This window comes from Engraulis encrasicolus, chromosome 8 (assembly GCF_034702125.1).
Source record: "Engraulis encrasicolus isolate BLACKSEA-1 chromosome 8, IST_EnEncr_1.0, whole genome shotgun sequence".
Taxonomy (NCBI): Eukaryota; Metazoa; Chordata; class Actinopteri; order Clupeiformes; family Engraulidae; genus Engraulis; species Engraulis encrasicolus.
In genome coordinates this window covers 56,903,983-56,916,482 of record NC_085864.1, presented here as the reverse complement: position 1 = coordinate 56,916,482, position 12,500 = coordinate 56,903,983, and the positions used below count along the sequence as shown (strand labels likewise).

General features: G+C 43.4%; 2 protein-coding genes across 2 annotated transcripts in view; both read right to left on the bottom strand.

Annotated features, from left to right (window-relative positions):
- The window catches only part of pik3cb (phosphatidylinositol-4,5-bisphosphate 3-kinase, catalytic subunit beta), a 94,004-nt gene that overhangs the window by 46,533 nt on the left and 34,971 nt on the right, over positions 1 to 12,500 (bottom strand). The window lies entirely within an intron of this gene.
- Positions 4,488 to 10,973, bottom strand: LOC134454745 (uncharacterized). Its single transcript, XM_063205902.1, has 9 exons — positions 10,354 to 10,973; positions 9,020 to 9,665; positions 7,793 to 8,244; positions 7,569 to 7,645; positions 7,200 to 7,377; positions 7,008 to 7,084; positions 6,623 to 6,748; positions 6,125 to 6,249; positions 4,488 to 5,577 (listed from the first exon to the last, which is right to left on the bottom strand). The coding sequence occupies exons 1-9, from the start codon at positions 10,747 to 10,749 to the stop codon at positions 4,649 to 4,651; spliced, it is 3,006 nt and encodes a 1,001-aa protein (XP_063061972.1). The 5' UTR covers positions 10,750 to 10,973; the 3' UTR covers positions 4,488 to 4,648.

The window sequence follows — 12,500 nt, the reverse complement described above, 5'->3', positions numbered from 1 at the left end:
GGAGTTTCGCAACCAACATAGAAACAGCTACCGGCGCCAGAGCCAAAAAAAATTAATAATTCTGAGAGGGGTCTGCAAGAAGTGCTCTGGCATATGAACGGACTAAAATATGGAGAATTGGGTTGCCAGCTGTCCCTTGAAATGTGGGATCGTCCCGTGTGTAGCATTTAAAGCTTTCCGTATTGAACCGGTAAGGTAGCCTGGTAAACCAGCGCCACCTGCTGGACGCTGAAAAATTTTCAGCTGCGGGTGGGTCTGGTATCGAACAACTATTCATTTTGAATCTTGCCCTGAATCTGGCAAGATGACAACTAAACCAATCACAACGCAGAGATGTGTTTTGAATCAACGCGGGCGGGGCAGAGGGTTCTGGGGCGGGGTTTTGAGGGAGTGACGACATAGCAGTGAGACGCTGGGCAGTGGAGGAAGCACAACAAGAAAGATGGCGGCGGCAATGGAACAGCGCTCGTTTGATTCTGCATTGGCATCAGTTCTGGAGGAATTAGACTTGGGGTTTTCTTTAAAACGTGAGCAAGAGGAGGCTCTCCGTTCATTCATTTCTAAGAAGGACGTTTTCGCCGTATTGCCGACAGGCTATGGCAAAAGTCTTATTTACCAGTTAGCTCCACTGGTAGCCAAAAGGATGGGGCTCTGTGAAAACCCAATGGTAGTTGTCGTCTCGCCATTGTTAGCCCTAATGGATGACCAGGTGAAGGAGGCGAGCAAGTTTGGACTCACTGCCATGCAACTGGGCGTCGATAACCTAGCCAACATCAGAAGGGGTCATTGCCAGTTGTTGTTCGGCAGTCCGGAGGCATGGCTTTTGCAGAACAAGTGGCGCGATATGTTGGGTACCAAAGTCTTCCAAGACAACGTCGTCGGAGTTGTGGTGGACGAGGTTCATCTCATTTACAAATGGTAAGTGGCATGCTTTTAACCACGTCAAGGTGTGTGTAAAGTATATTCCTAAAAGATGACGGTAATTTGGTAAACGCGTCACCCTGTTGCCATTGTAACACTGAACTGTCGCCCCGGACGTCTCCATTTTAATCTCAGTTTATCTAAAACCTAGGTCATATAAGATTGAAGTTTACATGGACGCAATTGCTCAATAATGTTGAATTAACTGTTCCGTTTATGTGGAAATAACACTAAGAAGCTAGTTTAAATGGACTTAATTGCTTTGTGGTTGAAGAATAACGTACTGATTTTCCACAGGGGGAAACGTGGCAAAGGGGAGAAGGCCTTCAGGGAGTGTTTTGGCAAGCTAGGAGAACTTCGAGCCCTCGTCAAACAGGGTAAGCATTGATATATTTCACTTGCAAGTTCACACACTGATGCAAACGTATCCCCAAGAGCTAACGTGTCTGTACTGTAGCCTTTACAAGTCAGTGTATGACATTAGGACAGCCTCTGTACACCTACCGTTATATTGTTGAGATGTGAGGACACATTGAGACGTTAGTCAAAACATAAGAATGACATAAGTCAGATTCCCGACATTGGGTCCTTTTCCCTGGTCCTGTCCTCAGTGCAGCGTTGGGAAGACCATGGCTGCCAAATTGATGCTGGCTCTCAACCTAGTTGTAGCTGCCATTTTCTTTTAAGCCTCGATTTTGCTAACCTGCACTCTATCCCTCCCCCGCCTGCTGAAGAAATGCTACCAAGTTGTGAAACCAAACCCCCACCCCTCTCACCTTTTTCACACTTCGAGACAATGTGCTACAGCATAAAGGACACAGCTTGGCACTGTCGTGCCAAAAAGTGAGTGCCTGCCAGAACACGAGTGCCCTCATTGAAACCAATGACATTTTTTGAGAGAAAATTATACAATTTCTTGCAGAATGAATTACATAATTTATGAACTAAAAATATGCTTATGAAACATTACTCGTCCTGCACTTAATATGAGCTATTTGAATGAAGCTGTAACATTTGTTATGACAATTCTTCGATTCTTTCATGGAAATAATGCTGAAATTGTAACCAGTTCTTTGTAATACTTCCAGAAGGAATGTAGATGCTTTATTGATAGGCTTTCCATCTTAAATTGTGTCAGATTTATCTGCAAAAATGGGTAAAAACTATCTGAAAAATTGGTCATTGGTTTCAATGAGGGCACTCGTGTTCTGGCAGGCACTCGCTTTTCGGCACGACAGCACCATTCCCACACATGACATGAAGACACATACTAATTGAAGTGTTGATACTTTTTGTCTTTCAGATACACCTATTTTGGCCTTGACTGCAACCGCAGACCTGGACTCCAGAGCCATTGTGAGATCGAAGCTACAATTGGAGAAAGCTACTGAAGTCACCGTCAGCCCAAACCGGACCAACATTAGACTCGGACTGAAGACCACTCATTCACACAAACTGGACTGCTTTGATTGGCTGGTGAGGGACCTGAAAACACTCGGCCCCAATATGCCTCACACAATTATTTACTGTCGGACACTGAAAGCTGTTGGCAAGGTCTTTGGTTACCTTCAAGCAAAACTAGGTGAGGACTGTTGGGTCAACAGGGATCCCGAGCACAAGGTGGAAAACCTATTAATTGGGATTTTTCACAGTCAGACCCTACCACACAACAAAACAAGGGTCCTGAAATCATTTTCTGGTGAAGGTGCCTGCCGAGTTGTTGTAGCAACAACAGCACTGGGAATGGGGATGAACTTCCCCACTGTGTCCTATGTCATCATGTATGGTGTTCCAGAGGACGCAGAGGCCATCCTACAGGAGCTAGGCAGGGCAGGGAGGGATGGATCTTCTGCACACGCGGTCATATTGCGTGTAAAAGCACAGATAATTGCAGACGAGGGAGTCAAACAATTGCTGGGCAAAGGCAGCAACAGCTGCTTTCGGAAATCTCTGTTTGCAAACTTTGAGGACCACACTGACAGTGTTGAGCCTGGGCATTTATGCTGCACTTACTGTCACTCTGTTTGCATGTGCACGTCAACCGGATGCACCGTGACTACACCAGAATTCGAAAAATCTCATACTCTGGGTCAAGCTCCGGTCAGAAGCAGGGAAGTCGCAGAGGATGACGAGGACTTAGTCAGGGAGCTTTTACTCGAGTACAAGATGAGCATTGTACCCCACCAACCTCTGTTCACAAGTATAGCACACTGTACTGGTTTTGGTGAGGTCCTCATCAATAGTGTGGTTGACCACTGCAAACACATATTTGATCTGGAGTACATTATGGACAATCTCCCTGTATTCAGCAAAGAACACGCACAACAAATTCTGGTTGTGTGCCATGAGGTTTTTGGGGACTTTGAGTTGCCAGAAATACATGTGTCTCCAAGTGAATATGAGGTGCCAGACCAACATTTCAAAGGCTACTTTGATGACTACTCAGAAAGCAGTCAGGGCACTCCATGTCACAGCAGTACAGAGTCTGGGTTGTCACCTTTAGAGAAGTCCGATCAAGATCAGTGTGATTAACTGCTATCCTTAAGTGTGTACACACCAGGTTACACTCAATTCCATTGTTTTGTCACCTACTGTTTGCTGTGATTTCATATACTTTGTAAGAATATCTTGTAATGACATCTCTCCACAAGTGCCTCTATTGTACAGCTGGAGCTTTTTGTAACCTTTTGTATACCAAATAATATTTGGTCTTTTTGTGTGGTTTGGTTTAAACAGAGCTTGATTTAACAGTTTGTAAATAAAATTTGAGCAGTGCTGATTGATATTCTTGTTTGAGTCAATAATTCATTTTCCCTGTTTTGTTTCATAGTCTTTCCAAAGATCCTTTTGCAAATATTTTGCATTCTTCATGACTTGCAACATGAAAAATTATAGGGAAGCACTGGATGAGGGGTGCCATCTTTTTTTCCCCCTGGCTTCGCTCAATCATCTTCTCTGTTTCCCTGAGTTATCTTTAAAATGTATTCATGTCCATGAATACGTAGCAATGTTAATACTTGCACATAATCACTTACGTGTAAGGCAACAATGTCAATATATACACACACACAGTTTCTTAGCTCAGTGTTGGCTATTACTAAGCCACAATGCCTCTAAATCTGTCAGCACCTTACACTTGAACAAAACGAATGTGTTCAACAAAAGGCATCTCTTATTATTTATGTTATTACATAGGTCTACTGCAGTCTACTTTTTTGGCGCTTTAATGTCTATTGTCTAGCCTTGTCTGTACCCTTAGTATGTTTGCATGGGAGAAGGAGGAAACGTAATTTCAAGTTCTTTGTATGACCAGTTCATGTCAAGTCAAGTCAAGTAGGTTTTATTGTCAATTTCTTTACATGCACTGGTCATACAAAGAATTTGAAATTACATTTCTTGCTTTCCCATGTCAAGGAATTTGACAATAGACCAGACCACTAGACTTGACTTGCTTCTGGTTCAATAATGACATTGTGACCTGAAATGAGACTGCACAACAAAAAATAGTTAAGTGAAATGAGGTTATTTATCTGAATGTCAAATTAGGGAACAAGGCATTTTGGCAAACAATTAAATTACAATACAATGAAACTATATAGACTAGTAGAAAAGTGTGAAAGAAACTTTGCACAGTATTTACAAGAAAAGATTATATACAATATTTACAAGAAAGACATTATGCACTAGTATCATGAACAATAGAAATAAACATGCTGTGGTATGCACATCAGAGTCTTAAACAGCTCCACTCATCCAGTTTGTCTTTCATCCACTGCCATATGTCTTGGTCTTGAAGTTTGACAAGTGGATTCTTGTGGAAACCAGGGAAGGCATGAAAGAAGCGTCCAGGTATATCAGAAAAAATCCGACCCTCAGTGAACACACTGACCAGAGTCAGCACATCGTCTGCTTCCTGAGTGGCGCGATGGGTGCCAGTTGGCCTTTTGATGCTCAACTCCTCATCAACCTTCTCCATCATGTTTTTTAAGACACCCAATGACTGACTGATCCGGCTTGCAGAGCGCTCAGACAGATTAGGACCCTGACCCTTCAGAAACGACTTCAGGAAGTTGTTTAGGTGTTCCAAGTGTAGATCAAGGGGTATGTTGACCCCTCTCCCTCCCCTGGTATTCCAGAATCTGTTCCAGGTCACGCTGTGGGCCATCCGTGGACTCAGAACTGCATTTAGCTGTACTGTCAGAAGAAAAGTGCTGTAGGCATAGTGGCTGTGTCCATGTGCTTTGTAGAACAGGAGGGCAACCTTGTAAAGCCGCATCAGTCTGCCCCCATCACCTTCTTTGACAGCATCCAACATGTCCATCAGAAAAAAACTGAAACTCAGCCTTGCCATGCTGTGTGCTTGTTTGTGATCGTTTTGGGATGCTGGTGCTGGTGCTGGTGTGTCCGAAACAACCATGTTGTGTTTTTTGAGCTCGTGTTTGTCTCTTGATTTGTGGTATGTGTAGGTCTGCTTACATCCCTGAGCTCTACATGGATACTGCTTCTTCGGCCTCTCAGGGACTTCGCTGACCACATGCTCATCCCAAAACATGATGAACTTGTCCACCACCTCGCCTGTCTTCTCACTGAGCCAGTCTCTTTTCATTTCTTGTGTTCCGGACGCAACGTTGTCCGGCACAAAGGAATCCGGGATTTCTACATCAGATTAAAGACAAGATACATCACAAACATCAGTCTAGGACAGGGGTGGGCAATTATTTCAGTTCAAGGGCCAAATTAGGTTTGAAACGTTGACCGCTGGGCCAGAAGTCGTAATTTGCTTTTGTCAGTAACAAGACATTTAGTATGCTGACTTAATGAGTTTTACTACTTCATTACTGCACATTGTAATGACATTTATGAGGATGAATACAGTAGCCTCTACTTGGTTAGTCTCCAGCCCACCGCACCCTTATCTTGGGTAGCCTTAGAATGTTGGATGGGTGTATCACTGACTTAAAATTTGTCTTTCTTGTGCACCCACACACACACTTACTCAGATATCTTGCTAAGCAACCTTGGGTATTCTCAAAGGCGCTACACATAATACCAAAGTATTATTATTGTTATTATTATATGAGGTACACATGAAATGGTCCCGTGGGCCGCAGATGGCCCCCGGGACTGAGTTTGCCCACTTCTAGTCTTAGACAACATTCTACTCACAGCCAAGCATTTCTTTATCAAAAGACTTTGAAGTTACCTGCAACATCCTGAAGCCCAAACTGCTCCATGGCAGCCGCCAGGAACAAAGCAGTTGTGTCAGTGATGACAAAATGTTTGTAGGCATTGAAGGCTCCATGGGGACCCTGTTTGGCATTGCTGCACCTGTGACAAATACACAAACATTAGACATATACAGTTCTCATGAGCCTTGATGGGCATGTGCACACACACACGCGCGCGCGCGCGCGCACACACACACACACACACACACACACACACACACACACACACACACACACACACACACACACACACTCCGCCTGGCCCGCCCAAGTATATTTTCTGCCACTACTGTTAATCTATAAACCTTGATTGTACGTCATGTTAGGTTTAAAAAGCATATTCCACATGCAATGGAATGTAGTTTTGCATGCAAAGACAAACAGTACACATTCACCTCATTCACCTCAGGCACACGTGTGCAGAATTGTTAGTGAAAATACAAAAATGTCTGTCAAAATGCATGTAACCATACCATCCTGTTAATTTCATAGAACCCCTTCCCTGGAGATGACTCTGCTTTTCATGATGGCAGAAGTGCATGTCCAACCCCACAACAGAAAGCACAAGTTCATGATGCATCCAGACTCGTCCATTGTGGCTGTAGTGTAGTACGTGGACCAAACAGCAGAAAACAATGTCAACACTTTAAACAATAACATCTACAAAGTGGTCTCTTCACTTTCCACTGGCTGGTTGGCCAAAGTGTTGTGAAAATGCCAGAAACTTAAAATTCATAATAAAGTCAAGACAATACAGTGCATTTATATTTGAATGTTTGTAGTCATCCAACTTAATTTCTGGATGTCATTAAGTAATAAGTAATCAATGAAGTTATGATAACAATACAGCAGATTTACCTTAACTTTGTCATGTTGGCACATAGTGTCCCATGGTCCTTGCCAGATGTCACATTGAAGAACAGTTTGAAGTGGATCTAAGATGAAAAACAAAGGAATTTCACAACACCCACCCCCGAAAAAATGAAGTTACTATCTCGGTCCATTTATATTTATTTGAAATGTGAATATTTGATCGGTTATGGTTCTTACTTCAAACAGTACTCTAATGGCGTGCCAGTCCTCGAACATGAACACCATGTTTCCCATCATATCCTTTTCATCAGGTCCCTCTGCAAAAGACCACTGTATATTTCTGCAGTTGGCTTCAGTGAGCCGATCACCTCCTACCAACACTGAGGAGACACCCTCGGGGCAGTTTGGAACATACCTGCAATGAGGATGATTATGTGTGAAGTAACTGTACAAAGTATGGTCTTTGCAATGTTCAGCATGGGCTTTAGTAGTACAGAAAGTGATAGGGACATGTCATAGTGCGCAAGTCTCCCTTGCGGGTCTTGGCACAGACAGAATGTTTGCCATCTGGGGGTTAGGAAAACTGTTGCCATGCTTCATACTTACTTCTGCTGAATGTGTCTGAGTGCCTCGGACAGGTCAGAAGTCTTATTTTCATTTTTGAAAATGAGCCCTAATGGGAACTGTAATTAGAAAAGAGGAACATGCTGTAAGTCACTGAACTACACAGACTGTTGGTAGTTGGATGAACATATGTCACTATACAGAATTGACTGTTGTCAGTTGATAGAGGCATTAGTAAATAGTAGAATCTTCAAAAATATTCTTACATCTGTTGAAGGCTGTGACATTTCTTCAGAGTACTGGTGTGGGATGTGGCGCAGTACCACTCTGGAAAATGGTCTGAAAGCTGCCAGATACTGGGTGAGGATTTGGCTGCCAAGGACAATGAACTCTCTGCGCATGAAAAGTTGTGTGTCGGGTCCAGGGAGGGACTCTCTCAAGTCATACTGAAGAAGATCCACGCACGGCTTGTCAATGGGCAGATGATATATGGGAATTCGATCCTGGACAGCAGTATGGTGTATCCAGTGGATGGATTGGTTGCTGTGGCGTGATGATTGATGGTGTGCGTGCATGAAAAAGTCCAAGTTGTCAAGTACAATGGAGTATGTATGTGGTGGAGTTGATTGTTGTTCAGGAAATGGCTGAGAGCTTATCCTCACATCTTGGTCCAGCACCGGGCCTTCAGCGTGGCTTGGACCTGCCTCCTCTGCAGTCTCTGTTGTGATATAAAAGTACATAAAGACAAAGTGTTTAGAATTGTGGCTCCTAAAGCCTGGTGGGCTCCTAACAGTTCAACCCTCTGGTGAGATTCCACAACTTCTCTGCAGCCAGCCCATCCCCCCCTTGCTGGTGGGCTACCTGCCTCCCCCTCCCTCTACTGCTCTCCTTTCGCTGACCTGTGCACACGGTGAATTTCCGCTCCTGGCCTTAGACTGTGTTGCTAGGGCCCCCCGGCAACAGGCACACCCTCTAGCTCGGCACCCTGCTGTGCTGCTCAGTGCATATTAGGGCTGAGCCACAGGTTAAGGTAGCTGTGCCATGTTTATCACTTCACTTTCCCCTGCTTAGGATGTCTGCTGTAGGCAATCATCCTCACATTTCCCATCCCCCTTGGTCCTCCTTTCCCTCTGTATTGTACATAGTCTGTATGTGTATTATGCTTATTGTATTTTGATCATGTACATATTTCTTATGTCCTGTTTATGTCTTCTTTTACACATAGTAAAACCACGGCTTGCCTTTACCTCTGTGTGTGTCTGACTCATTGGACATCTTCCTACTGTTTTGGCCGGACAGCCTGTGGCGTTTATTGTATACCTCATTTTCATATGGGCCCCTTCACCCACACCATTTTTTTTTTTACAAAAAGCATACAAGATTACTTCCCATGTATTAACACTGTGTGTGTATGTGTAGGTGTGGGTGTGCATGTGTGTGTGCATGCATGTGTGTGTGTGTGTGTGAGCGGGAAGAGGTTGGTTATGCCTCACCTGACAACTGTAGCTGTTCCATGCTTCCGAAGACATCACTGAGTACCGTGTCAAGGTTCTCCTCTCCTGGACTGACAGTACTGTTAAGCTCTGCCAGGAATGCTTCATTCTGCCTCTTTAGCACCAACAGACCATCTGCATATGTACCTGCCATCTCTTTCTGCTTTACAATGGAGTTGTTGTGAGTTGTTGTGATGCCAAGTTTACTTAGTCTGCTAAAGACTGCCTTCTTGGCACCACCATAATGTAGAACATTGTTTACGTAGTGTGCAAACGCTGACATCCGGGGTGATCTTCCCCTCAGTGCTATTGAGATGGCAGCACAGGTGACGGGTCGACAGTTGTTGGAGATGGTTGAAAAGACAGACAGCAGAAATGGTGATAGACGCAGGAGGTCTGATTCCAGGCTGGAAAATGAGAAGACTTTAAGGTCTTCGGGTGATGAACGCCACAACATGAAGTCGCCACATGGGTTGCATAATGTCTTGCATTCACTCTGTACCATCGCCAGGACTTGGATTTTGACTTCTTCAGCCAGATCTTTATGTGACATGATCAACTTGGCTGCTGCCCTCCATTTTCTTTTGACCAAATATTTCCTTATCAACTCCTCCTTTGAGTCACCAACTGAGCCTTTGATTGGGGCCTGTGAATGAAAGAAGTGTAAATGTAATATCTGTCTAGAATAGATATTATTTACCCAGAGAGAGAGAGAGAGAGTTTGACACAGAGGTAGTGTTAGCCGTGTGTGTGTGTGTGTGTGTGTGTGTGTGTGTGTGTGTGTGTGTGTGTGTGTGTGTGTGTGTGTGTGTGTGTGTCATATTCAACACTGTAGTAAAAAATAACTGTGCAAGTAATTGGCATGTCACAGTAAAAGTAGACGACATAATTTGCCAATGGGTTGGCTGGCAGGTGGCTTAGTTCTACAGTATCGAAAAGGTCAAACCCACTAACATCAGGGCTGGAGTTGTAGGGATAGACTATGAGGGGGATGCCATGCCCCCTACAATGAAATGTTGGATAATTATACCCCTCAATGAAAATGGTAAAATATCATTCCCCTCTAAAACAGACATCCCTTCTTCACATACTGTATTGTGTTACAATTGCACTTGTTTAACCTCTACATTTACAACATTTTATCGGGGGACATCCCCCGAACCCCCAATAATGACAATACATCACTGACCGGGCCCCTGCTTTGATTTTACAACTCGACCACTGACTAATGTAACACTTCAAGGCTAACTTAAGCTACGGTTCATGTCTGTATTAGAACATTAAGCATAGTTTTGCCGTCACCGGTCGCAGTTACACTGATAATGTCAACTTACCTCGGCTATATTCCGCCGAGCAGCGACAGATCCCTCTGGCTTTTCGGTACTGTGGCGGAGCTTCTTCAAGTCTCTCGGCGTTTTCGAGGGAGTAGGCTCCCGAGCTCGCTTTTCAGCACCTGTTGATTCTGCGGAGGCACCTTCTTCGACCTCGTTTGCAATCCACCTCCGATAAATAGGAAGATCTCTTTCAAGTCTGTTTAACACCGTTGTACACGCTCGGCAGACTCGATTGGGCTTCCTCGGTGTATTCGAGACGTTCACTCCAATTTTCTGCAACCTTTCCGCAACCGACGAAGCTTTAGTTGCACTTTGGAACAGTTTTGTAAAGTGTTGTAGTACACCGGCAACTCGCATGTCTTTTAGGCACAAACGACAACAAAAGTCCGACTCCATCTCAAAACGCTATAGTAATACACTGCGCTGCTTACATCACTGGACAGGCAGGCTGTAGCCATGCTGAAGTTGCTTCACTTGTTTACATACAGTCCCCTCCCACAGCTTTCTGTCGCGTTTACTACGTCACAGTCAGTTGCGCTGATTGGTCGAGCGTTGGCCTATAGGCACAGACAAGGTTTGAAAGACAACGGGTTGTGCTCATCAACAATGTTCCGTTGTATCCATTCATCGGAGCCAGACTAAATGAAGACATCCAATACATTTAGGCTGGTTTATCAGGCTACCGGTAAGGGACATAGGGGCTGCACGATCATGGAAAAAATAATTTTGGTCAAAATCATAATCACGATTGTTTTGGTCAAAATCATAATCATGATTATTGATTTTTGCAGAAGATGAAATACAACCAAGAATGAATTACATATGGGATGAGCAAAATAAAATGAATTGTATTAATTATGTAAAGGCAATCAGCATTAAACTTGTGTGGACAGATTTCTGGCCAGAAACACCAGACTGTCAGTATGTTCTGGCTTCAAGGACGCTCTCAAAAGTAGGTCACTATTGCCACGATTAAATCACGATTAAAATCATGAGTTCGATTTCACTATTTTATCACGATTTTGATTATTTTTCGATTAATCCTAAAAGGACACGAATGTTATTGTATCATATCCCACACCAGACACAGCATACAAGCCATTCGTTTTATGTTCAGTTAGGAACAGGAATGAGTTATAGGAATCACGGCCAAGTCGTAGTTGACCATGCAGCTTTTTTTTGTTTAACTGGCTCAACAGATTAAAAAAAATAGGATTAAAACATCGCAGGTGCGAATCGAAACCTATTTGCTGGTACGCATATGAAGAACTCACGATAAAAGTTATGTAATGATGCTGCTTAGTTCTGGTCTGGCTAACTCTGTATATACGAAGGGTAACTATGGCAACAGCCTTAGAGGGCGTGTGTGCACCGAAAGATTAATCCCAATACACCAACATCTTAACCACACAGCGCGAAGATCATTAATCCCAATACACTAACATCTTAACCACACAGCACAAAGATCATTAAAGGAGAAGTCCAGTTTTTTGAACATTAAGGCCATTTTCTGAGTGGTCTGCAATGTTTTAGAGTCCCCCTCACCGTTTATTTCATGATTGCTGCAGTCTCTGTTATTTGGCTGATTTGGATTTGATCTCAACTAGCTTTAGAATGGCCGTCTATGGGCACCTGCAACTCTGTTCTTAAAATCACCTTTAACATTTGTTTTGAAAAATATGCAACTCAGCAAGTGTTCAACAGTATTCACTGGTGTTCCATAGCCATTTTTGTAGCGAAATATGGCATCTGTCATGTTTTATGTGTGTTTTATGTAGCAATTTGTAAATTAAGTTTCACTTTCACTTTCTTTCACAAAATGGCAAATAAAAAATGACAGAAGCCAAATTTTGCCTTGAAACTTGTTAGGGACTGCTAGTGAACACCCCTAACCACTTTGTGAGCTGTAGACTTTCGAAAACAAATGTTAAAGTTGATTTTAAGAACAGAGTTGCAGGTGCTCATAGACGGCCATTCTAAAGCTGGTTGAGATCAAATCCAAATCAGCCAAATAACAGAGACTGCAGCAAACATGAAATAAATGGTGAGGGGGACTCTAAAATATTGCAGACCACTCAGAAAATGGCCTTAATGTTCAAAAAACTGGACTTCCCCTTTAATCCCAATACACTAACATCTTAACCACA

Coding starts and splice junctions, on each gene's coding strand:
- LOC134454745 (XM_063205902.1), bottom strand. CDS start 10,749: ATGGAGTCGGACTTTTGTTGTCGTTTGTGCCTAAAAGACATGCGAGTT. Junction 7,085..7,199: donor CCATTAGAGTACTGTTTGAA/GTAAGAACCATA, acceptor TTTTCATCTTAG/ATCCACTTCAAACTGTTCTT. Junction 6,749..7,007: donor GCCAACATGACAAAGTTAAG/GTAAATCTGCTG, acceptor ACTACACTACAG/CCACAATGGACGAGTCTGGA.